This window comes from Zalophus californianus, chromosome 14 (assembly GCF_009762305.2).
Source record: "Zalophus californianus isolate mZalCal1 chromosome 14, mZalCal1.pri.v2, whole genome shotgun sequence".
NCBI classification, from domain to species: Eukaryota; Metazoa; Chordata; class Mammalia; order Carnivora; family Otariidae; genus Zalophus; species Zalophus californianus.
In genome coordinates this window covers 76,812,555-76,839,755 of record NC_045608.1, presented here as the reverse complement: position 1 = coordinate 76,839,755, position 27,201 = coordinate 76,812,555, and the positions used below count along the sequence as shown (strand labels likewise).

At 44.1% G+C, this 27,201-nt stretch overlaps 1 protein-coding gene across 13 annotated transcripts in view; it reads right to left on the bottom strand.

Annotated features, from left to right (window-relative positions):
* NEDD4L (NEDD4 like E3 ubiquitin protein ligase) overlaps window positions 1-27,201 on the bottom strand; it is a 327,989-nt gene that overhangs the window by 39,802 nt on the left and 260,986 nt on the right. For 8 of the 13 annotated variants that reach the window (XM_027575481.1, XM_027575490.1, XM_027575489.1 and 5 more), the window contains 10 exons: window positions 25,816-25,877; window positions 25,550-25,652; window positions 23,527-23,693; window positions 17,541-17,673; window positions 16,237-16,413; window positions 13,867-13,941; window positions 12,175-12,234; window positions 7,248-7,379; window positions 6,629-6,748; window positions 5,388-5,585 (listed from right to left, as the gene is read on the bottom strand). In XM_027575481.1, the coding sequence (XP_027431282.1) occupies window positions 5,388-5,585; window positions 6,629-6,748; window positions 7,248-7,379; window positions 12,175-12,234; window positions 13,867-13,941; window positions 16,237-16,413; window positions 17,541-17,673; window positions 23,527-23,693; window positions 25,550-25,652; window positions 25,816-25,877 (1,227 nt within the window). The remainder of the gene's footprint in view (window positions 1-5,387; window positions 5,586-6,628; window positions 6,749-7,247; window positions 7,380-12,174; window positions 12,235-13,866; window positions 13,942-16,236; window positions 16,414-17,540; window positions 17,674-23,526; window positions 23,694-25,549; window positions 25,653-25,815; window positions 25,878-27,201) is intronic. The other 5 variants (XM_027575482.1, XM_027575487.1, XM_027575483.1 and 2 more) reach the window with 5 other exon arrangements.

Genomic DNA, 27,201 nt, shown 5'->3' with positions numbered 1-27,201 from the left:
CCCTTCCGGAGCATCGCAGTCCAAGCCGCACGCTGGCCTGCACGGGGTGGGGGGAGGAGAGGACCTCTCTTTGTACAGGAAGGCTGGCCGACCAGCTCTCAAGCAAGATTTTACTCTTCTCCTTGTCCTTGGTGAAGGCAGAACAGCTTTAAATAACAGGTGAAGTGTTTTCCGCGAGACCTCTAGCAGGTGAAGAGGAAGAGAGTCCCAGCAGGGAAGTTACTATGGAAACCAGAATGGTGGTTTGCCGGAAAAGATGAGGCTCTGTTTTGCAGAGGGGTAGGGAGGATGGTTCGTAAGTCTCTCTTGGCTACTGAGCTGTGGGGTGAGGGCAGCCAGCCATTCCATAGGGCCTGAGATTCCTGCTGCGCCCTTCCACTCCCTGATCTCCAGGAGAGGATGTGAATCTGATCTGAGGATCAAGTGTGTCCCGGCCAGAGTTCGGTGGCCTCGTCACATAACGTCTCCTACCCCTCACTAGAGAACTTTACTGAGATTCCTGATCAAGTTCTGCAAATGAGATTCTCATTTATGTCTCAATACTTAGAAGTTTGCCAAGGACTTCTCTTAAGGGGTATGGCTCACAAGATACTACAAAGAACCAACAAAAGGAAATACGTGCTCTGGCATCTTGGGTCATGCTTTACAATTGACAAAGAACAGGCAGATGTCTCATCTTGCAACGGCCCTGTTAGGAGGCTGTGCACACGATCTCTGCTTCTTTAGATGAGGACACTGAGCTGCCGAGACCACAAGAACTTGCCCGAGAGCTCTCACCCAGAGTCTGGGAGCACCTGGGAGTGCCCTCTCACATACACAGACCCAACAAAAATGCAATGGAACTTAGAGAAATCACATTTTAAACTCAAAAGATTAGGAAACTCAGAATTTGATATTCTGATATGATAAAAGAAAATGATAAAACTCAGAAAAGCACATTGTCAACCAAATAAGAAGCCTAAGATTAAAAAAAAAAAACAAAACACTTTATTTCAATTACATGAAAGACTTTGCTGCTGTCAGATCACTAAAAGGTTTTCTGCCTCACCATTTTCCCAAGGCAACAAAAAAATGAAATAATTGGTACAAACCTTGGACAATAATAAAACTCACTTTGTGACAGCTAGTAGGTATGAAAATGCTCTCAAACTGATTAGTGATGGTTGCAACATGTTTATTTAAGGGTCTAAAAACCACTCGTGTATCTTAAACAGGTGAACTGTAGGACATGTGAGTTATACTCCAAGAAAGCTGTTAAAAAAATTTCCCAAGTCAACAGTGTAAGCTGTTAGTATCACTGGATTATAACAAAATGACAGATTTTTGGAACTGGCAATGTCTACAAAAAAACCCTCCAAAATCAAAAAATAAAATCAACCTTGGCTTTCTGTTAACTAGAGCAAACCATTAATGGAAGAAATAAATTGTGTGAGCAGTTTATGATAGATATTGACCCTGAACCTTACTGATATCCTTTTTGAAGGGTAATCAGAGGAATAAAATAGGTCCAGTATTCTGTCGTATACTGGAATACAAACAGTGCAGTAAACGGACCCACTAAGATTTTGGATTTATAAGGTCCAATAAGCTGATAATTGGGTAAGTATTTGTGACAGGTTGGTTGTGGACAGAGGAAAAACTTGGGAGCACCCCACTGAGAGCTAGCTCTGAGCTGGACCTGGTGATGCCACAACCACAGGGCCCCCCGGGTACCCCCCTCCCAGCCATTGACCATGCTAGCTTCCGGATGCTGCATGCAAGACCAGCCATGGAATCATATGCACGGGCTACTGCGAAAGACAATCAGTAAAAAGCTGGTGATTTCAAGAACACACACAGAAAAGCAGCAGCTGAAGTTACAGAGAAGTGCCAGCATGTGGGGACGAGGAGCATGAAGTAGAAAACTCAATTTTTCAGGTCTGCTAAAATGGCCTGGCATGGAACCCTGGAATTCATAGAACGTGAGAGGGCTGGAGGCCCTTGGGGTCCTATTATTTTATTATACCATCAGAAGTCAAAATAATGGCAGTCAACCGAGAGGGCACTACTGAGCCCACCCCCACAGTGAGTCTCCTGAACTATCGAGGTGGCAGGGACCGCCCCCCCCCCCAGCTGGTGGAGCAGGTGAAGGCAGCCCCACAAGACTGATGACAACGTTCAGGATGACAATAAGCGGAAATACTAATGATGTTTCAAACGACAGAAATTAACATGAATATAAATGAACAAAATATGCAAAACCCATGTGGGAGTTTCTCCCTGTCCTCAAGCACCACGAGCACATTCTTGCACCATTTCACAACTGCTTCCCTCAATATGGCTGGAAGAATTTTTGAACAGAAGGCAAAGCTGAACATCTTAAAAAAAAAAAAAAGTTTCCTAGCAGAGTTTTAGAAATATGTAAAATACAGGAATGCTGGCTGGTTCAAAGAAACAGCTGTGGTTTTTCCTTCCTGGAAGAAGTCAACAACCATGCCTCGGCTACAAGAGTTTTATTAGTTTGGACCTGGGTAGAAAACAAATCTGCCACTTAATGAAGGTATAGTCTTTCTTGCTACAAAAAGAAGCCAATGCTTTGTCCTGGAGAAGATATAAATACACTCTTACATATACGCTTCCGGCTGCTTCCTTAGCAGGAAAAATGGGCAACCCAAAGGCCTCTCGTAATCTGCCCTCAGGCACGTGGAGGCCTCCAGCACGCCTCCTTGGCCCTGCTGACCCAGGTGGGGACAGGCTGATGCTCCCTGGATGTGGTCTGACTTTATCCTGGATAGAGTGCTGGCACACTTCGTGCATTACTCGGGTGTGCGAAAGGCTCTGTGTTATAAATAGACTTCAAAGGGAATCGGCCCCTATCAGTGTATATAAAGGAACTGTCGGCCCGTATCTTTTCATGCTGCTAGCTAAATGTAGGAAGCAAGAGCATACACACTGACAGAGGCAGGATGAGTATTTTCATTATTCTCAACCTGTCCTACCAGTTTCTCTTCCTGTTTCCATTATAAAGCTCACATTCTAAGAATAGCTATGCTGTTCGCTTTAACACACACACACACACACACACACACACACACACACACACACCCCACCCCCCCAGAGCGAACCCCATACCAGCTCCAAACAGATTCTAAACTGAAAATGGTCTTTACCCTTCCCTCCACCCTTTATCGAAATAAAGAGGCCCTTTCGAGCGTGCCTTCCACGGAGAGCATTCTGTAGAGGCCCCTGTCTAGAAGGGGTGACATAGCTGGCCCAGCACATCTGAGCTGAGCAAGGAAGCGTAGTCACTGGAATTTCCAGTTGTTACCTTAAGGGTTTTCAACAGCAGCAACAAAATACCGGTTTAACACATTAAAATGTTAAATGAGTATACGAGTCAACAGCAAGGATCTGGGTGGAAAGGGGCAACTGGAAATTCAAACTGGGTTTCATTCAGCAACGACGCAGGGAATAAATAAAGCTGGTGCGGTTTAAAATAAAACCTGCCCAGCTGTATTTACACTGCACTTGTGGCCTGAACGACGGCAAAAAGGTTAGGAGACCTGACTGCTAAGCTGGTTCAAATGACTCCAATCACAGCTTATGCGGACAAGCCGCAGTGGCTCCGTAGGCTAATCCATCCCCTCTGACAACAGTTACCCTATTTCTGGAGCTCCCATTTCTGGCTCAGGGCAGGAAAGCACAGCAGGACAGCCCCAGGTTCCACAGCCATGAGGAAAAAAAGACCTAAAAACCAATCCCTAGGACTGTCTTTTCCAAAGAGCTGCCTATCTTTCATTCTCAACTTGTCCACAGTCCTGTAATACTATCTTCAGGCAAAAAGGCACGTCGAACAAAGCAACATGCTAGCACGTGCCTTAGCAGCAGTTACGAGGTTGCTAAATGAAATGTCACCAGATCTCAAAAATGAATTCCCCTGGCAGGCTACCCCCTTACCTCTGAAGAGGAAGAACTTTTAGAGTGGTTCTCAATAAGGAGTGTTTAGGCTGTGTGGGGGCATTTTTGGTTATCCCTGTGGCGAGGGGGCGGGGGGGGGGGGGGGCGTGCGCGCGGGGAATGGTGGCTATTAGCCTTTGGTGGAGAAAGGCATGGTCCTACCCCAAATACAGAGAATGTTCTCGTGGAGACATGCCACTTCAAGATCCACTGGATTTTAGAGATTTTAGAGAGTGAGCCCTTTAGGGACTCAGTGAACATTCACCACGGGCAAAGTGTGAGCAGCAATCTAGGCCACTTTGGTGCAGGCCTCTTTCCTGACCCAATACTACTATTCTATCAACTGTACACACTTGGGGGTCTTCACTAGAAATGGGAATTTAAAGCACGTGGTCACTGGTAGCCTAAGATTGCATGGCTGGGCCAGCGACCATCACCCAAACTCAACCAGCTTTCACACACCGTCCGTTCTAAGCAAGCAGCACAGATGACAGAGGACAGAGCTACGCTCCGTACCCGGAGAATTACGCAGGGAATTACAAGGAACAGGAAGAAGAGCAAAACCTCCTGTAGCACCAGAAATAGAAACAAGAACACCAAGGTTGGTTTAATCACAGGTCTAGAGATCAACACAGTAGAAATATACCACTGACTTCTAAAGAAGAACTACAGGCTATGTTAAATAAGACACCATGAAGTCAGCTGAAGGAATGAAGGATGGACTGAGGCATACAGAGATATGCATATGCACCTCTGATTCATCTCATCGTGTTCGTTAATACAACACATTCTCTCTCCTGCAGGATTCAAGGGCACATGGGAGAGTGACATGATCAGAAAAACCAATTTTGACAAAACGTTCACCAAAAAGAGCCATCAAATTTACAACCAAAGTCCTCAGTGCATCTCTTGACCCCCAACAAAGGAACGAGACAGAGCACAGGAGTATAAAACACGAATCTGATGTGAACCACGAAGACTGACAGGACACATCCAATCAAGGTGATCATGTCAATAGAAATGCAGAAACTGATGAGAAGAAATGATTAAAAAAAGATTAGAGCTCCTAATAAAATTACAGCATCATGGGAAATGAAGCCATGACATCAAATTCCTGGCGCCCTGGGGAGCACGACAGCTTTCTCCCCAGTATGGTAGTGTCAGGACTAGAGCTTTCCAGGAGTCCTATGAAGGAAAGATGCCTAGCCTGGCACCAATCCCACAGGCAGCCACAAGCCTGTGCCCAGAAACCCCCTCCCCGTGGGCCACCCCCCCCCTCAACTGGCCCACATGTGCAGAGTCCAGATGTAGACTGAGAAGGCCCCCTTGGGGCCATGCTTCGGGGTCAGGGAAATCTCCCTCCAAGAACCAGGGCTCCTGAGTAAGGAAATGCAGGAATCAATGGCAGACCTCGTGACAAAAATGGAACCAAAAAAAAGCGGCAGCCTTACCCACGTCGTAGTCTTTGTGTTATGGTCAATGAAGAAGGGCCGACCGTTGGGTGCTATCCTCATTTCCCAGCCAGGCGGCAGGAAGCTCTGTGTGACTTTGTGTTGTGGTTTGGGGGAGTTGTAAGGTGATGGCTGTGGGGACTGTGGGTTGGAAAGGGTATCTTTCACAGCCCGGCGTATGGGCGAATCCTTGGCACCCTAAGGAATAACAACGAGCATTAGAACTCTTACCAGGTGCTATTGTGGAGGTATCAAAATGAACCTGGGTACACAAGGAACGCTCCTCTTTGGAGGGGCACAAGGGAGAGAGGCTCCTGAAACCTGTTTCTGTCATCCATTTACTTTGCAACCGATCTAACTTTCAAAGTTTTTCGGCTGGTTAGACACATGAACACATCAAGTACTTATGACCAAGGTCCGTGGGTAGCTATTCAGTACACACCCAACACACTGCTCTGTACTGAACATGATAGATGGTATCTTACAGAGCGTGGAGGAACACACGCCCCTGCTCTTAATGAGCTCACAGTCTAATGAAGAAGGGGTTGGCAATTTTGAGAGCACAGAAAGAAAACCCTGTACCCAGGGACTAGCACGGCTGCTACCCATGGCATTCACATCCCAGTTCGGAAGCGATCACAGCCACTCCCGGTCATCAGCACCAGGAGCCCCGGGATCGGGCCCGCGGCTAGCTCTAAGACACGGTCAAGTTCAGAATTTCAAACATTCGCTCTCTGGCTTCTCTAACTCAGACATTTGTGATGTGAAGGGATGGCACCAACACAAACAGGAGAGTGCACAAGCAGATGCCCCACAATGGCTTCGAGATGTGAGTGTGCCCATACAATGACAGGCCCTACAGTCGAGGGAAAAAAAAAAAAGATCAAAGCAACAGCTGTTTTAAAAGGCAACGTAAGCGCTGGTGTTTGAGAGAGCGAAACACAACGAGAGTGGAGAAAGTTCGGAAGAGAGGTGTCCCCTTCCGGCACAAGGACCTGTGGTGGCAGCTGAATGAGAGCGAGAGCAGGACTCAGGCGGGAGGCCGCGGGGGTTAGCCGGCGGCACAGAGAGGCATGAAATAAGGGTGAGGGGAGACTGCATGAGAGCGCCCTGCGCCACGGACACCACGACTGATCAGAGAGGATGGGGGCTGCAGAACTGAAACCCAAGTGAGATGAGCAAGGAGAATGAGAAGTCCCGGGAGAGAGCGACCCGGTTAGAGGGTGAGGCAGCCTTCTCACCTCCAGTGGGGCAGATAAGGTTACAGTCGGCGAGCTGAGGCTACGGGGCCGGCGGATCTGAGGCTCGATTAGGTGGTTGTTACTGTTTGTGGCGGATCCGGACGCACCGTCTTCGGCGAGCTATGTTGGAGGCAAAAACAAGTTAGCTTCACGGGAGAATCCCCCTGTGCATGTGATTAGGAGCACGGACCCAAACAACAACGCAGCCAGCACTAATAAGAGGTCTGGCCTATTTCGGGCGTGGAGGAAATGATTAAACATAATAATGGGGGCAAGGATGGAGGAACACATTCAAAGGAAATAGAAATGAATCACTAAGCCCAGCATAAAAACCAGCCTTGGGAATAAGGGGGGCTGGGAGAGAAGCTACACACTGTGACAGGCACTCCGACAGGATCTTTCATGTCCCACTTTAAAACCGCATCTAGGGATGGACTGACTGGAGGACCGAATTCTTCCTCAGGCAAGTATTAGACTTAGAGTCACATGTCTTCTTTGTGAGAAAAGTTTTCTTAAACATGGGTTCTTTAGAACAATACATTCACACCGGGAACAGCGAGCTCATGTACACTTTGGCTTCTACGGCCTGTGATTTTAAGTTGTAGGGTGATCTGCGTACCTGCATGATAGGTCGAGTCCAAGTTGTGGTTCGATTGTTATGATTGACATAGTATGTGCGTCCCTTAGCATCTTTTCTTTCTTCCCAGCCTGAAGGTAGGCCCGGCGTGGTGTGTGCATAGGCCACTGATGGCTGTTTGTGTAAGAAATCATTATTATTTAATATCCTGCATTTGCTTTCTGATCAGTTTAATAAAGTAATGTACACGCAGAGAATTACTTGATCTAGACCACGTAATTTAATTTCACTTGTACCAACATTAGTGTCTGGAAAAAAGGCAACTGATTTCCAGTAGCTTCCAATCTACCGTGAGATGAACCCCACACAGCCATGAGGCCCAAAATCTTACAGAGGTCCGTTGTAAAGCCCTGAAGTCTTAAACATAAAGGGCTGTTGCTAACATGATCCTGCGAGAAACATACAATCTGTTTCCATTACTAGATTTTACTGTCAAACCACACAGAGCTTAAAGGTATTTCAAGTTGTCAAAGGTTACCAAAAGAGGGATGCTCTGAACACTTTTTTCCCCTCAAGATAGCTGCCACGGAGATGCCCTCGTAATTCCTAAAGTCACCAGGACAGCGCAGCTGCCCCAGTCAAGAAGTCACTGGGCAATCTGAGGACCGAATTCCAGAGGATCCTGAGAACCGAGGCTCTGTGTACCCCCGTCCTCCCATGCAGAGTGTCTCTCTTTAAAAGGGTGAAAGAAGCACATGCAGTTTCTGGGTTTAGAGACACGTCCAGTATAAAGTGACTGCATCTGGATTGTCCAAATTAGACTGCAAAAGGATTCCCGAGACACTTCTGCTTATAGGAAGCAGTCTGAGAAATGCGGTCTGGGTGGAGAAACATGGGACCAGCGAGGATGTTCCAGGGATTCATGGAAAAGGAGATGGACGTCTGAGCCCAATGCCTCTGTGTGCACATCCTATCTTTCCCGTTCACTACCGACACTGTGCCTTGGCAAGGAGGGTCCCAGTCGGAGGGCCCCCGGGGCCTCTGCAGGATCGTGAACTGGGAAGTGCACTCAACGACACTGCCATTAATTTGGGGACTGCAGTTCCCGAGGCTCAATATTCTACTCCACAAGCTTGAGAGCAGATTCCAGAGAAAAACTGAGTCATGAAGCAGCTGCCTCAATGGTTATTCCTAAAACATGTTTACAACGCAATGCAAGATTATTTGTAAGAGGACTTTCTGCTAAAACTACGGTAACCGTTTTCTCGACATTTTTCCAGATGAAGTCCTGAAGGCCCTTAAATGTTAATTCCAAGACTGTGAGACCATAAGCGTTCTGGATCTAGGTGTGGGTCCACAACAAGAGTGGAAGGGACGGCAGCATGCAGACTTGACCCTTCTCTGAGCACCAAAGACAGATGAATTCATCTATCGCCTCAAGCTCTCGCCTCCCTCCTTTCCTCGCTAAGGCACCAATCCAAAAGAGCTGTTTCTTGGCTACTTTTTATCCAGGCACTACAACAACTGGACTCTGCTGAACTAAGTCAGAACCCACCATGTAACCTAAGTGGTCAGTTCATATTTTTGGCGGAGTATAGGCTATCACTCTTTGACCTACTGTTGCTTATATACTGTTGCTTATATGATGACCCAAAATGCTTGGGCTTAAATGGAAGACTGCATGCAATCTGCAGATTTTCCTCCTCCCCAATGAGTTAAGTTTTGGGAGAGGAAATCAGATACGCACTCAGAAAACTCTGTCCTGGAAACCATCAGGGTAGTATTAAAGTGACAGAATCCCTGGAAAGGGTATTTATGGGGAGACACCATAAACTACAATAACTTGGACGTGCCATGGTTAATCTCAGAATCAAATCTAAAAGCAGTTAGGACTTCCCGTACCAGGTTCCTGTCACAGATCCAGTTAATGGGACTAATCAGCTTCTGGAAACTAAGAGTGCAGTAGAGAACACTGATTTTGATTAATAGCCTCATTTTACCTTCTATTGAGAATTGAACTGGCAGTCTATAATCTAGCTCCATTTACATGAGATGGTGTTATTAAAATCTTTTTCCTTTATAGACTTCTTTCTAAATGACCATGGAGAACAACGTATGCCAACAACTGCATTTGTGACGCATTACACTGCTCTCACCACCCGCAGCAGGGGAGGAGGCAGGACTCAGCTTCTCCAGGCAGATCATTGAACTAGCCTATTTCCTACTGTGCAGGAGACCCAGCCCTGGAGCCGAAATCGGGTTTCTACTGCTGAGTGAGTGAGTGAGTGAGTTAGTGTGTGTGTGTGTGTGTGTGTGTGTGTGTGTTCACATGTGCGTTCGTTCCATAGGACCTCAAGAGACAAGTTATCAACTGCTAGTCAGCTAATTTAACTAAATTCCCCAGCTTTCCATCGGAAGAGGCGATTGTGTCTTGCATCGCCAAACAGCCTATCCTAATGGCCCCGTTTATTTCATTAAGACGGAGCAATCAATTCTGTGTAAACTGTGAAAGTTTCAATCTGCTTTTAAAGACGATGAACAGTTTGGTACTATCACAGATTCTCCAAGGTTCGCTCACACCCTGCTATACCGTTAACTCGGCGTATTTTTAGGTAGATACAGCGAAGTCCAGAAGGACTGTACTCCTTTTTGTCTTAGAGAGGGCTCCTGTGTGGCCAGCCGGAAAGTGACCCCAGTGTGTATGATCTGTGCGTATACACCAGTGTATAGTGTTCCTAAACCACCTATTGTGGTTCCATAGGTGAGAATCAGGGGTTGTTCATTAAACCTACAAAAATCAAAGCACTACCATGGGAAGAGATGTTCGCCAGGAGGGTTAAGGCAACGTGGTACATAGTGCCCCAAGGGGTGGGGGTGGAGCTGAATGCTCATCCATGGGGGGGAATTATATAAATTGAGGTGCATTCACATCACCGAATAGTGGTAATTATTAACAGGTCCCAGAGGAAGGACCACAAGTGAAAAATAGCGAATTGCTAAGTGATGTCTTTATGAGATCCCAGTTGTGTGTGTGTGCACGTGTGCGTGCCATGCATGTTTGTGGGAGCACAGGGGATGGAATGACAGGTTACGTCCCAGGGTAGCTCCAGTAGGAGACAGCACACGTGGGGCTGGCAGGCAGGGGCAGGAGAGGGTACAAAAGAGGGGAAAAAACCATGGTTAAGAGATGGAACTGGAAAACACACTTTCATCAAACCTGCCTCAGTTTCTAACGTAGCCATCAGGTAGGTTGGCTTACTGCAGCCGAAAGGTCACCAGGTACATGGGAAGCATCAGAGTAGGAAAGCATTTAAAAATGACTACTACCCAGTCTTTCTTTAAACAAAACCAAACTCATATTTTTAATTCACAGCTGAGGTGGGGTGGGGGAACGGTAAGAACACAGCAGTGGCAGGGGCCACAGGACCTCAATCAGATGGGTCACTCTGTCCTGCCACGTAGCTCTCACCATGGAGCCCAGGGCTCTCATAATTCACTTTATCCTGTCACTTAATATCTTCAGCTATCACAACACTCCAGTGCTAACAGCAGATTCCAAGGCTCCAATAAAATGCAAAAATGGATGGCAGGGAATGCTCATTAGCCCTGAATTCTATTAAAATTCTTTAATGAAATGATCTTCTCCACCTTGCAGCTCTGCTTCTGGTAGAAGTTACTAGTGCACAGTAGGAAATAGGCTAGTTCAATTCACAATTTCCTGAATTCTACTGGAGGCTGAGCCTGGCCACCCAACACATGACTTGCACATAAATCACTATAGTTCAATACCTTATAGGGGGCTCATTTTTGCTGATTGTCAATTTGATTTTCCTGTGTGCAATGCTGAGCATTAAAGTCTAACAATATAACTGAATTTTTCCTCTTTAAGTCCACATCCTGCCGAAAATCAGCAATTGCATGTGTATTTAAAGGTATTGTATTCTCAAGTAATAAGCAGTTACGACAAATCTAACAATGGTGACACAATAAGGAAAATTCTTCAAAGAGCTACAAGCGGCTCAAAGCATAAACTCTTAAGCTAAGCCTGTCTCTGGGAGGTCAAGCAAAAACCAGGCAATTAAAGTACACAGTCCTAGTCAAGTTACCCAAAATAGGAATACTAAAAGTTATTTAAAATAATGACTAAGAGTAACAGATACTTGGCTCAGAGGAACTATTTTTTTCTAGACCTTTTAAACTTCTTAAATATGTCCTCTCCTCTCTCCCCCCAAATTATACGAACACTTGTTCATTCCTGTGAGTAGAGACTCGTGGCAGAGCAGGGTCACTGGCTCATGCTCATGACACAGAAAATCTAACCCAGTCTGGCAAATCTGGTACAGGAAATGGACGAGAGAGGGGGGCCGTGCGCACGACCAGGAATCCACATGTGTAACTGCGTGCGGTTCCTGTGGCTTCTCTATTCTCCTCCAAACCAATTATTTTACCCAAGCATTCTAACAAATAAGAAAAGCTGACCAGGAGTACAAACATTAAAGACAGAAATATGTTCTAGTATATGTGCTGCCGAAGCAAGTGTGGCAGGAATATTTTCTTTTTTTTAAGTAGGCTCCACACCCAGCGTGGAGCCCAACGCAGGGTTCAAAGTCACGACCCTGATATCAAGACCTGAGCAGAGATCAAGAAACTGGCTGAGCCACCCAGGTGCCCCAGATATATATTTTAAACAGTCAAATTAAATGTTCTCTATTGAAGTTTGACAGCATTCCTAATAAAACTATATGGAATGAAAAATCGTTGTTTTACCCACTACCTTTGAACAATGTGAGAGGTTTACAGTGACAAACATGTACAGCTCTGTAGCACAAAGAAGCTGATCTTATCCAAAAAAGAAAAAAAAAAACCTAATCTTATCCAAAAAAAGAAAAAAGGGTATAGTTACCATTATGCAAAATGTTAAAACCAACCCACAGTTTTGCCATTAATGTCTGATCAAGGGTATCATTACCGTTGGCTCCTCACCACCTGTGACAGTTGATGACCGCACTCTCCTAGTTGGGGCACTGGGCTGTTGATGACAATTTACATCAGTGAAATGTACTTAGGGAGACCACCCACTGCTTCCTGAATCAGGAATCACTACAGCCAATAAGGCAGGTGACATGAATCAGAATCCCTGAAATCCACCGTGTCCAAATAAAGCTGAGAAACCACTCACTGATGACCAGAAGAAAAACAGGGACATGATCACCCTCCCACCCAGAGAAGGCTCAGGTTGTAGCCATGATTCCAGAAAACAATGAACGGCAACCTCAGGAACGTGAGCGGTCTTAACTGAAACAACCACTCCGGTTTTACCCCTACTGTTAAATAATTAAGCAGATTCTTAAATCTGCCAAACTCATAATTTGAGTAAGAGGCCACCAGTGATCAGTGAGTTGACAGCTTTATAGAGTACAGGGAAAGAGGGAGGAATCAACAACAGTTTTCAAGGAGAGTGAGCTCTTTGGTAGATAAAATTGACATTGATTTTGAAAAGGAGGGAAAGTGCCATTAATTCATCAAGGAAAATCACAGAATCATCAGGTTGAGGAGGATCCCCTCCCCAGGCTATCACAGCTGATTAGTCTGGTTTTTGGAGAGGCCTGTACTAAAACCATCCCAGAAAGGATGCTCTTGTCAAGCTTCTGATTACCAGTCCATTCCATGTGCGCCACAACTGAAATCTACCAGGTTGAATGACTCAGCTAACCAGCATACTCATGAATTCATGCTGTCACCATAAAAGACTAAAACACAGGCAACAATATGCTTTGAAGTAAAAATGTACACGATGGGGAAGACACCACGACTGCACAAAAACTGTTAAGTACGATCTTTTTTCCTTTAACTTCATACATGATATAGTATTAGTGCCCCCCAAATGATCAAGGATTTGTACTAATAAAAAAAAAAAACTGGTCAAGGTTAAACAAGTTGAACTTGCTAAAACCACAAAATATTTTCTCCTCCAAAGGAAGAACCAAATTTACAAAAAAAATTTTTACTGCGTACACCAGACCTCTCCCCAAGGCAGTCCTGGTCTGCCTTCCAATTTGATTATTTGTTCTTATTTTTGTCCTATATTGTCAAACACTCCTCATTCTCCCATATTTGCTGCTAGTTCTGAACATTGTGGGAGGATGGGAACAAATTATAACCAATTCTTTAGTTAGTAGAGCTGCCTTTATGGAGAAGGTACAGGCGCTTTGTGGGTTGAGAGTTTAGGGCATTAGTGATGGGAAAAAAACCACTCCCTGCAAACCCAGAAGAGTTCTTCCTGTTCAAAGGGATTCAATATGTTCTTAAGATACAACTCACCGGAGCACAGCGTTAGTGACTAAATGAAGTTTAAAAAAAAAAGAAAAGAATTATTAAAGCATGCTTTTTAGTTAAGTCAGGTAAGCACATCAGAATTTGGTATGAATTTGGGTGGAAAAGCCAAGCAATGGAAAGCTTTTAGCATTTCAGAGACTTCGTGGCAGCAACTCTTAGTACTGCAAATCCACTCTCCTTGGGCAATTAATTTGCTAGGAAATTCTGAGGTCTCATTTAGACAGAGAATGGATTTGCACAGGAAAAACTCTTCCTCTGTAGCCCAGATGATTTCAAATACAAGCCGCAAGAGCCAACCGATGGCTGGCGAGGGGGTGTGGGTTACCGGTGGTAGATGAGCCTGCTCGGCGGCCGTGTCAGTGACGCTACAGGACCGCAACCTCGAGGACGGCTCTCTCTGCTGAAGGGAGGAAAGGACATGAAGCATCATGAAAACACAGGCCCGGGAGCTGGGCTCGTTGCTTTAAAAAATGTCACTGAGGCCTAATGGAGTGCTCTTTGGTCTTAGAAGGTAATTAACTGAGACACCAGCTTTTCTGAGCCGTGACAGTAGTCCTTCAAGTAGCCAAGTAATCTTGCATTTTCAAGCGTTTCAGTCCCACTGGGATTCTGATTGGTCCTTAGTGAGGAGGGACAGCAGAAAGAGGAGGAAGAGCCAAAACAAGAAAGGGGACTCAAGAGGCCAGTGTAACGCTCTAGTACTGCTCTAAAAATGGAAACAGGAAGCTGGCAGTCTTGTATTCTGCTTTGGGGTGCACCCGCGGGTTAAGTTCCAGTGTGATGTGAACAGAGGAAAAAATATCGATATATGGTTATTAGACATTTATTGCACATTACTACTGACAAAGGGTCAGTTGGAGTCTAAGTCCAGAGAACTCAAATATGGTCTTGCGCTACTCCGAAGGGTCAGGTGTTTATCATTTTAGCTTCTGAATGGAGTTGAAGTCGTACGGAACAGGAATAAGGGAAATTAGCAATGTTAACCTAAAACATCGAGTGTGTGATGTATAACATTCCTCCGACTTGTTTGTATTAATCTATATTGTTAGGAAAAAAGCCTCAGAGATCCATCAGAGAACAGCAGTAGGCCCCAGACACAAGTGTCTAATCAGCAACTGGTTCATCCATGGGATAAGTACGTACACGGCACTCACTCATTTTTAATACTTTGCAATGAGAAGTGGGGTAAGGTCAAAGACAGACGCTGAGACAGTGATGGGGGCCATTCGTGTCCTTCCACAATGGTTAGCATGAAGGATTCCTTCTTTATTAAAAGGTCATGCTATTGCCCTTGAATACAGAGTGACTCTGAGAAGCAAAACTGAAGAAGAGTCCTGTATTCTTCTTTTTTCAAGACATTCTTAATAGTTAAATCAGACTCAACACAAATCTTAAAATAATACTGACTCTTGCACTTGGGATCCTAAAGGTATTTTATGATAATTAAATGCAGGCTGGTCCCCATACAAATTACTGGAGATGCTAACTTAATACTAATGCTGAAGAAAATTATGATTTTTTACTTGGTAGACTAAAGAGGTGGACACCTGCTGCTCTTGCACTACTTACTACCTTTTATAGGTTTTAAATATATGGCTTCATTGCTTATGTCGTTTCCATAGCAACAGTTTCACCAATTCAAATACCCCACATATAATTTTTCCCCCGCCCTTTGGTATTAAATTTTTTGTCTCAGTGGTATTTCTCTTTCTGAAAAACATTTACAGAATTTTAATATAAACCCACATTAACTGAGTAATCACATCAACTCATAGAATATAGGCCAATGGTGTCTTTAAATAAATTAAACACCGTAACTGAAGTAACAATGTTGTGAACACTTACTCGCTTTTACACTTGATGTGGTCCTCCCATCCACTTAGATTTGATACGGTTGTAATAATGACTATTTTTCTAGGATGCCATTTTCAGTGGAGTGACTACTATCATTTACTGTAACGTATCTTTAAGTTCAATTTCTTGAGTAACATCCAGACTGCATTTGTTCTCAACTTACACACAAGCAGGTATTTTTCTATGGACTTTTCTGCATGGTTTTGTGTTGCCAAACATGGAGGTCTTCATGATGGCTTTGCTGCTTCTCATTGGGGCTTAGCCCCATCCCAACTTTCTAGAAAGAGGTTCCCTGATGGTTGAGAAACCAAGTTCAAATGTTACCCTGAGGTCCGTGCCACCACTTCATAACCTTTCTTAAGGATTTGTTCTCTGGGACTTAGGGGAGGTCTTCTGTCTCCCATTCTAACTTTGTCTCGGATGAGTCCCTTCAACATCATGCCTTCATCTGTGACATGAGAATGAGACAGGGTGCAGCAGAGTACAAATTAAGAGGACTCATTAAGAGGCCCAATGTCTCTTAGGTCCCAGTGTGAAACATCACCTTTGTGATGGAGGTACTATTATGAGCCTTTGGCTGGGAAAAGAAATTCAGGATTAAACCTGGTAATAATAGAAGTCATGGACCCTTATTTTCTTGAGTTCTTTACAAATCAGGATTTCTCACCTGCTTGGACTAATTTTGGTATTGTCCTCTTAGGAAACGAAGACCTTTGGAAAATGTCAGAGTTCTCTGGGAGCTGGAAGAATCTTGGTCATTATTTGCACACTTAAAGCAATAAGGAATAAGCAATGGTAAAATACTGGCCCAACTTCTCATTCAAACGGGACTATTACTTACAATCAAAGAACCAAACTGCTCCCCATTGGAGTCTGGAGTGATCTGAAGCCTTCTGCTCAGTTCCTCAGACAGCTCCTGAGGGCTGGTCCGAGACATTGGGGAGGATGGTGGTGGGGGCAGTGACAGACTGAGGGAGTCCCCAGAGACGTTCGCTTCTTCAGAAATGGTCTCCCAAGGCTATCAAGGAACGAGAGACACTGGGGTAAATGGCAGGAACAAGGGATCCTCTCGTCACCTTGCCAACAATGATAACCATTATAATAACTATAATTACCATTTACCAAGCACTACAGGAGGCACACAATCTTCTCCATAACCACGAGGAAGATGTGACTACTACCCTGATGGACAGATGAGGAAACCGAGGCACAAAGAGTAACTTGCCAAAGAGGACAGAGCTGGGAAGTGGCAGGACCAGGAACTGACCCAAGGAAGCTTGGCTCTAGGAGCTGTACTCTTCACCATTTTATAACACCACCTCTCTGAGCAGTGACTCAGTTCTAGCACAAGTGATGACATATATGGGTTAAAAATGTTCTCAGGAATGCATTCATGAGTTTCATGGATTTTCTTTTACTCTAACTGCTGAGGAGTCACAATGAAAACAGCAGAGATGCTATAAGCTGTAATTAAATAGTACTTTTAAGGAACTTTCAGTGAATTTATTATCATTAATTTTGCTTTTCCAATTTTGAGCACTGTAACATTTTGTGAATGATCATCTTCATAACACACGGTCTGAAAAGAATGGATTTCTAGTAAGGAAATAGAGTTGTTAAGGGTGCGTGGAAGGTGCAGTCATTGCTCATTTGTTGCTCAATTCCTAATTCTTCCTCCAGCAATTTACCATAAACATTTAAGGGGAAAAATAATAAACCTTCTTAAATTCACCCAGATTTCTATTTTCTTGGGAATAAATCCCATGATTGTCAACACCACTCAGTAAAAGCATGTGTGGTACCCACACACGTTACAGGGCTCATTCAACTGCTGGAACAGGACAACCACGTTGCCATTGAATAAGATACGGTCAGACTCTGGGGAAAAGTAAGTTATAAAGTGAAAATATCTTGAGATTTCCACCACTAGACACAATGTCATTCCCTTTTGTAATGGAGAGACACACGTATTCATCAAACATGACTTTTATAAGCACTTCCTAAATGAATGAACATCCCGATGGTCCTCAATGAGCTGGAAGACCACGATCGGTCATTATTAGACAGGATTCCCCCGGAGAAAAAGGAGGACACGGAATCCAGCTGGGGGGCAGGAGAGGGAGAGGCCGCGTGGGGCTGGCTTACCTCCGGGCCGTCCCCGCCCTCGCTGGGCTCGGGCTCCAGGTCCTCACTGATGTGCCTGCGTGAGCGGAAGCGCCGGTGCGCTGCCTCCTGGTTGATCTGCCTGATGTTGCTGTCCGACTCGGAGGACACATCCCTGGGGGCGCAGGGCGGGCACAAGGGAGACAGGAGAGCTGACGTTGATCCCTGGCACTATGGCAACAGTCCAGTGCTCACCAAGGGCCTTACCCCCACTGACATGTCAGGGTTGTCCTACTGAACATGGACAACTAGCTGGCTGTTACGTAGAATTCTCTCCACAGAGCTTGGCTAAAGTATAGTTGTAGGTTCATAACAATCCAATAGATACAGTGTTTAAATGTATCCTGATGATGTCTTTGAGTATCTTTCAGGCATATACTGTAAAAGAACTTTAGTATTTAAGAAATCACAGCCCTGGGGCGCCTGGGTGGCTCAGTCGGTTAAGCATCTGCCTTCCTTTGGCTCAGGTCATGATCCCGGGGTCCTGGGATCGAGTCCCACATCGGGCTCCCTGCTCAGCGGGGAGTCTGCTTCTCTCACTCCCTCTGGCCTTACCCACTGCTCATTCTAATAAATAAAATCTTAAAAAAAAAAAAAAAGAAAGAAAAAAATAAATCACAGCCCTCCATCCGTTTACTCTAGTGATAAAGCAGGTTTCTCAAAGGACGGGTGACGGGTCTCAGACTCGGGGCCAGTCAGTCGTGACACTTCGAGGAGACTAGTAATGACAAGGCAGCAGCTTCTGGTCATTAACAACGGGCCAAAGAGTAGAAACAGTACAAACTCAAAGCTGGGATCTGGAGAAAAGTGCTCCTGATCCAACATGAATTTTTTTGGTTGCTGCGGATCTCATTTTGACAGAATCTCTGAATCATGACACTGTATTTCTCCCTATTAAGCCACTTTTAAAAAAATTCACACAATCAGGTGGTAAGTTCCCAAATCAAGGGGGATTTGTAGAACACTGTAACACTGTAACTTCATGCTCATTTTTTTTTTTTTTTGGTCACGTAACTCTCTTCATTCAGGATCTGAAAGCATCAATTCAATCATGAAAAACTTTTGCAGTAAATTACAGGCAATCATCCTTTAGGAGAAATACTACTTGCTGGCTTTTAGAGTAGAAGTTTAAATGTCAAAATGTTTTTTGGGGAAAACTCAAGACTCTCTCAATAAGACACCCTATTCAGTTAACAAAAATGATATTGCAAGTTAACCTTTCAAAATATTTGAAGACATTATTTCAGACTAATTGGACTAGACAGAGTATTAATCAAGGCCCTCCTTACAGAGTCTTCCTACAACACAGGTTTTAAAAATATTCGAATATACTCTTTAACTTACACTACATCCCAATAAAAAGCCTGTTGGGCCCCTGTAACAGTGAATAGTTTGAGACTAATACCACTGCATGCAAATAAATAGGTGAATCCTGGGGCGCCTGGGTAGCTCAGTTGGTTAAGTGTCTGCCTTTGGCTCAGGTCATGGTCCCAGGGTCCTGGGATCGAGCCCTGAGTTGGGCTTCCTGCTTTGCGGGGAGCCTCCTTCTCCTTCTCCCCCACTTTTGCTAACTCTGTCTCTCCCAAATAAATAAAATCTTGTAAATAGATAGATAAATAAATAAATCGGTGACTCTTCAATGCCTGTTTCTGAGATAGTTTAAGTATTTCCAACGAACATCTTTACGTTAACTTTTGGTAAACACTGTGATATGAACATTGAGTGACTAATGCATGCTATGTGCCAGGTCCTTATACATACTGCACTGTCAGAGGGACTTCTGAGCGGTTGAGAAGAAATGAGGTTTTAATATCTCTATGCCTGCATTTTTTATCTCTTAGAAGTATATAAAATTCCATTGCTTTGGAAGAGCTTACTTTTAAAAAGGGGACATTTAAAATCAATTATGCAAATCTTTCTTATCCCACAGGCTCGTATAATTAGTAATCGGTGTGAACCAGAAACAACTAAATAGCATAAAGATACCTCTGATTTTGAAATTCTAATCCCAGCTTTTACCATCTTTAGTGATGAAGTGAAAAAGTTCACACAAAGGAGGCCTTTTGCATGTCATTAAGCAACTGAATGAGACGGTTGTTGAAAGTGGAAATTTTAAAAGAGTCACTAATGGGATGATGAACATTTAAAAATATTTCTGAGTTTACAGATTAAAACAGAAAATGATTTTATTGGGGGCAAGCAAATATTTTAGGAAACGGTTATTTCAATTTTCTTCAGTCGTTAATTTCATACATATATTCTTCACTTGACTTTCATGGGAAATATACAAGTGGATAAAGGCATGATAAACCATCAGTTTATCAAGTTCAGGGCCAATTAAGATCAGTGTGAGATCACTCACATTCACATATGTTAGCTACTGCAATGATGAGCGGAGTTACTGAGCTAGGATTACATTGTTGCTACGACAGAAGATGTACAAAGTATTTTAGAAAGAGAGGTAATGGAATTAAGTAGGTCTCACAAGTTCATCTTCATTTATAACCTTAATTTCATTCCTTCACCATGTTTTTAAAATTGTATTTTTTAAAGATTTTTATTTTGAGAGAGAGCGAAAACATGAGTGGGGGGCAGAGGGAGAGAGAGAATCTCAAGCACATTCTGCGCCGAGTCTGGAGCCCGACATGAGGCTCGATCCCAAGGACCCCGAGATCACAACCCAAGCTGAAACCAAGAGTCGGGTGCTCAACCAACTGTGCCACCCAGGTGCCCCTAAAATTTTGCTTTTTACAGTAAAAAGCTTACAGCTGACATTTAAAACAGGGTCAAGGAGAATTCTAAAATTAGGGGTGTTTTAAAAGCCACCCTCATACTTGAGAGAGCTGGGAGCACTCTGTGGTCAGCCTTCCATTCTGGAATTCTATATCCAGGCCTAGACGGTTCACTAAACTGAGTGCCCATAATCACTTTCAGAAGGGATTCATCTGTGCTCGTTCGTTCAGCTATGAGGCATTTTGCTGAGCTCCTACTTTGGGCCAGGCGCTTAAGGGGCAGATCTGTGACTAAGAAAACACAGTCCCGGCTCCAAGAGGCAAGCGGAGCATTGGGGAGCACCAGCCTTCCAGTGAGACCTGAACAGAAGTACAGCTCCCCCAGAGGAAGGTAGAGGAGGCTGACCTCTAAAGGCAGCCAGAAGAAAGGGGACCTTCTAGTTTTGTTCCGGTTTTTGGGCAGGGATGGGGGGCGCAGTACTGCATCCACAGGGCCGAGAAGAGTAATCAGAAAGCAGCTGTGTATGGTCCAGCCACTCGACACACTGGGGGTTTATCACTGTGGGTGGGGAATCTGGCAAGAGACAGGGTGGAGAAGGAGCCTGAAGAACAGCCGCCGGAGGGCAATGAGCTGTCATGGAGATTTTTCAGGGGGTTGAAGTTTGGAGCACAGGCCTAATGAACTGAGGAAGACAGGGGTCACTAAGACAGTCTTAATTCTTTGCTTTAGCACATAGTTATCATGGTCTCATTTCCTCAGATAGAGTGAGCCTTTCAACAAAGATATTTCTTGGGGCGCCTGGGTGGCTCAGCTGGTTAAGCGTCTGCCTTGGGCTCAGGTCATGACCCCAGGGTCCTGGGATCGAGCCCCACGTCGGGCTCCCTGCACAGTGGGGAGCCTGCTTCTCCCTCTCCCTCCGCTCTTCCCTGCCCTGCTCATGCTCTCTCTCCTAAATAAATAAAACATCTTTAGTGGTTCCTTCGGTAGCTCAGTCGGTAGAGCGGAAGACTGTAGTGGAGAATAAAACATCTTTAATACACTTTTTAATATCAATTTCCCCTCAAAGAGTGCAGCAGTGTTCTGCAAATACTGAATTATGAAAATAATTATTTTTTAATTAGAATAATACTTTAAAATACTTCTGGAAGGCTTGAGGGCTTCTGGTCAAACCAAGTAAAGTTAAGGAGAAAGCACCTCAAATTCTCAAAACAGTTTAGATGGGATGAAAAGGTTACTGTGGAAGCTAACTCTTCATATCTTACTTTTCTCTTGTTTTCTAGAAGCCAGGCCCATTGGAGAGGAGGCACTCCCTGGGCCCCACCTCAGCTATGCTGATGTCCTTCCTGGTTCACCCTCTTTGGCTGCCTCATGGATGGGGATAGTCATGCCATGGACCACTCCCTAAACTACACATGAACCTGAACTTGGATTAAGAGCTGCATTTTTCCCATGTCACTCTGGACAACTGATGAGCCAGCACGGTAGAAATGATCTCTTTTGTTTTGGTTTAGTTCTTTGGGACACTGCCACCAAGGTGGTATGTTTACAAAAACATACGAAGTCTTTTCTCAGGAATTTCCTCATTACAGTTTCACAACTCTGGGAGGTAGAGAAAGCAAGGATTTCCACTTAACAGACTTCAGTCTACATGATTATAATGAAGGCGAGTATTTTTTCCATGTACGTATGGCCATGAGTATTTCTTTGTGAGCTGCTAGTGGTCTCTTTTCTACAGAGGTCATAGGACACTCTGGTCCCCACAGAGTGCTATGTGTCCTGTGATGATTTGTAAAGGAAGATAATGGTGCCTTAGGGTATGGCTACCAAGATTCTCGGTTCAAGATTCCCGATCAGTACATGTAACCAAGCTGAAGTTGGGGGGTGGGGTGTCCAGTTGTTTTGTTTCGTTTTGTTTTTTTTAAACTACAAATAGCTGGTCAAATGGCTTAAAATAGTTTCACAATAGCAATGGTTATTAATCAAAGGGGAATAGTAAAGAACAGAATAAAAATAATTAACCATTTCCATTTTATATTTCTATGGGAAAGAAGAGCTCATCATCACCTGGATGTTTGGATGTTTACACTGTCCTGTGACTAATGAGCTGGGTCTAAAGCTGACCAAGCACAGTTGATAGTCACAGGAACCCACTCGGGGGCTTAGGAAGGATTGGATTCATTGGTGTAGATTCGGCAAGCTTTCTCTCTAAATCAAACAAAACCTGGACGACCACTTCTTGGCTACCTTCTCCATCCAGGGTCATAAGCAGAATCTCTCTGGAATGTCTAAAGATAAGAGGCTTCCTGACAATACCATCCATCACACTGCTAATATCACTTGTTTAAAAACCATCATTAGCAAATTTCTTTCAGAGTCTGGGCTAAAGAGAAAATGATTTCAATATACTTGCTTTTATTACATATTAAAATTATATAACTGATTGATAATTACCCTCCTTGTCTTGGCTGCTAGGGAGCTCAAATTTTCAAAGATAATTTCTTCCTTTTCCTTCCTTTAATATTTTGTTTTGCCTTTTATTGTATGCTAATAGTTTTAGGTCTTGCTGCATACCATGATTTAAAAGCAAGCTGCTTCAAATCCTTTTTTTAATGTAGCTGAGGTTTAACTAGTGTTTATTTTCTACCATCAAATACAAAACTGCTGCGTGAACAAAACAGTAATCAATTCACTGCATCCCTGAGGCTGGTGAGGGATGAGAATAAACAGTAATGACTAATTCTGAGTTTGCAACCCTCCCATGGGTGTCTAGTGAGATCAAGGGGGTGATTAATAAATTTCCTCAAAAGGAAGAAATAGTTGTGTTCCCAAATCAAATAATTAAAGGGACTAAAAATCCAAAAACTTCAGAGAAAATTGCACAGCCTCTCCACCTGCTGTTTTCCATTCTGTGTTAGGAGAGAAGTGATACCATTACCATCCTTAAGATAAACCTGGGAAAAATAACCTGTATTTTTTAATGAGCCTGTATACAAAGGCACACAAAATGATTTAGTCCATACTTAAGACAGGCGAACATGAAACAAAACCAAGAGCTGCTTCTTTAGCACACGTGAATTCTGACGGGCTCCTGAGCTCTTTAAACTAAATGAAAAGGAACACTGTCGGGACCACACGCTTTTTCTGATGCAGGACTGATTTCCCTCTTTGCCCCAAGGAGCCACCACACCCCACCCTCTGAGTGCAGAGGCATTCCTGTCCAAGGGACGGTACTCACATCAAGCTTGGTCGGTGCCACTGAGTGGTCCGGTTGTTGTGGTTCACATAATAGGTACGACCGAGATTGTCCACCTTCTCTTCCCAGCCAGGGGGCAGTGGCGGGGCAGGGAGCTCCTCCTGGTGTTGAGAGGCCGACTCATTCGAGTCCACGACCTCCCAGCCATGCTGTGGAAGAAAAGCAAATGAAGATCGTTGAGGTGGGCCCTTTGGATGTGAGGAAAAACAATCATGGTGTACTCTGGGTCCTTCTTCCTTGCTCCTTGGCATTGTGGCTCTTTCAGTGGCTTCATGCGTCACATGTGAAGAAATTCCCAAAAAGGGCAAAAAAAAAAAAAATTAATTCTAGAAGAGTCTCAATTCTGAGCAATGACCAATTAATTGTGCTGCCTTTGAACGTGACCACACTGTACAGACAACACAGCTTTGGATATGTACAGTGTGTTGTGTCAAGTCATGTTACGCTCTTTCCGCACACAGATTTTGTTATTTTGACCTGAAGGCCTCCAGGGCGGTGCAAAGCCACACCAGGGACATGGGTCATGTTACCACTGTGGTCTTTTCGACACCTCCACGAGGTGAGAGGGAGCCGGGGCGATGAGCCACACCACATGTGTGTTCTTACAGAGATCCCGGCCTGAGGGGCCGAGAGGCCCAGGCTCCATCACTCCCCAGGGAGGATGACACTTGGGGTGGGGGAAACCTGGAAGTCCATCAGTCTCCCACTCTGCATCAAGTCCAGTCAGGAGAGCAGAAGTCCAGAAGCTGCTTTCTGCTTAGGCCCTCCCCGCTTGCTGCCACCCCATCAACAGGCTTCACGGTACCAGAGTTACGAATTTTTGCAACACATATTTTAGGCATTAAGTATTCCCTCCTAACATCCCCTAGTAAAGTCACTGGAAAATCAAAGTAATTCACTGGTTAGTGCAGCTGGAAAGCTACAAGAATGTAAAAAAATTCCTTGGATTTGAGATAAAAATCTGCCGATGTGCTTATGAAATCTTAACATTCGTACATGCCTACCCCCTGCTTCGCTCCTCCCCGTAGGGAGAAAGTGCACAAGTGAAACGCTGCCTGGAAATGCGACCACTTGGCACGGGGAGGGCTCCGAAGACGTGCCCCTAACACATAATTCACATAGCCCGTACATGCCACAGCTGCAAACAGATGTGCAAATAAGCCCCAGACGGGCCCCGTATAATGTACATTTCCAGAACAATAGCAGAATTTGTCTAATGCAACAGCACTGTCTGAAGCATGAGCAGGGAAGGTACAGTGGGAACCACGATGTAGGTATGGGACTGAGTTGTAAGAGGCAGCTGTGCCAGGAGGGAAGGAAAAATCCCTCTGGACAGCTGGTTCCAAAATGGCTTTTCTAGAGGAGAGCTTTCCTAATGCATCACCTGTGGGCCAAACACATAAGAACCTTGGAAAAGCTTTTCTAAATCATTTCCTCCACTTTGAAGCAATTCCAAACGCCGCGAGGAAATTTACAATGAGCTGAAAAGTCCAAAGAAATAAGAGGAGAAGGGGCGCCTGGGTGGCTCAGTCAGTTAGGCGTCTGCCTTCGGCTCAGGTCATGCTCCCAGGGTCCTGGGATTGAGCCCCGCATCGGGCTCCCTGCTCGGCGGGAAGCCTGCTTCTTACCTCTCCCACTCCCCCTGCTTGTGTTCCTGCTCTTGCTATCTCTCTGTCAAATAAATAAAATCAAAAAAAAAAAAAAAAAAGAGGATGAAATATGGTGAGCATTTCACATAGGAGTGGGGCTGTTCATGAAATGCGGGTACAGCATTTTATAAATAAAGAGAAGCCTCTTCAATTATCAGTGCTGTAACATAAAATGAAAAGTTTTTTTTTTTTTTTTTTTTTTTTTTAACCAAAGCCAAACACATCAGTAAGATTCAAAGACCCAGGTAGGTTTTTTCATAGTTAATTTATTTCCTTCAATTATAAAGTCTTAAATGAAATATTAGTATGATCTTGGGCAAGGAAACCAGATCAAGGCCTGCAGCTCTGCAACTTACCTCCATGTCTTCCCTCTGCTCACTGTTTTCTTCATCTTGACCTCCGTTTTTTGGCATATAGGCCATTTTCAATCGCAAAAATCCCTTAACTCGAGATTTATGACTGTGTGATGGAAAAAAATTGGTTATAAAGGATATAACTTGGTTACATCATTCATATTTATGACGAGTTTTAAAAAAAAAGATGCAAAAGGCAAAGAACCTGAAATCTTCCTCAGAGAAAACCAAACCGAAGCATGAAGAACACCTGTACCCCAAAGCCTCACCTTCTTGGTCTAAGGAGAAAATCCTTAAATGTATAGGGTCGCTCCATGGTCGGATCTTCTGTCTATAGGAAGAAAAAGCAAGTTTCAAACTCCTGATACTGTTGTATTTTAGATACACCAAACTGGGTTGCAGAGAACATACACTGGTGTTTTAGAACGTGGGAAGGTAAAAACGGGGTTGGTTCCTCAACCAGTATTTGACAATTATTTTATAGGTCAACAAAACTTTACCCAAGATCCACTAGATGTCACTATCAACACCCATTTTTAGGAGCCAACCCCAGCCTTAGACAAATGACAAGATTACAGTCGTCATTGCCAAGTGTAATTTCTAACTACAGGGTGCAGGCCTCAATCTCACTGCTGATTAATTTTGGAGAACCAGTGGTCACTGGTGCCTTCTTGTCCCTGTGATCCAAGAAACCTAAAAATGGAGTTAACAGGAAAATATGCCCATGAAGACAGTTTTGCTTTATTTTTAACATTAAAGTATCATATCATCAGCCTAAGATAACTGAAAGGCTATCCCCTCCTACAGAGACCATTCTAGGTAGCACCATTAATCAGCCTCTTGCTGGTGCTTATTTCATGAAGCTGTGAAATGTAATTGTGATTTTTTTTTTTTTAAAAGAAATCAGTACTCACCGTGCAAAATTCATTGGTCAAAGCAAGAAGGAAGTTGGAAAATTACTCTTCATTAATTTTTTAAATGCTATGTATGTAGCAAAACCTCAAATGACTAGGTTCTTTAATTAAAATAACGTAAAGTACTTTTGTAGCAAGAGAGACAAACCACGGTATTATGATTTGTTGACTTATTATATCGGAGGAGTGTGTGTATGCATTTATATTTGAAATGTTACATATTTTATGTCATTCCCTACATAAACTCCAATGGCTTCCTACTCTGCTTATAATAAACTGAAAATTCTTTCCTATATGTCCTATAAGGTTAAACATATACCTATAATGTCACTGTGAAGCAGTCTTTCCTTTCACCCCTTGCTCCAACCGCCCTGGCCTCATCTCTCCTGGTGCACATCACATCCAATCCTGCCCCAGCAGGTCCTTCTGCCAGACAGCTCCGGCTCCAAATGGCCTCAGCTGGCTCCGCTTTACAACCCGGGTGTGAGATCCCAGGTCATATCCTCAGACACTGCATTTGCTTCCCCTTTCCACCCTCTAATCAGAGCATCCTGGTTTATCTTCTTCCCTTTCACTATCTGAAATTATCTTGTTCATTTATTTATTTACAAATTTGTCATCTATCACTTTTAGAATTAAGCTAATGAGATTGGAGACTTGGATTTCTTCACCTTGGTGAGCAAAATCCTTGGTGCCCAAAACACTGCCTAGCACAAAGTAGGCACTCGTACAAGTAGCTGA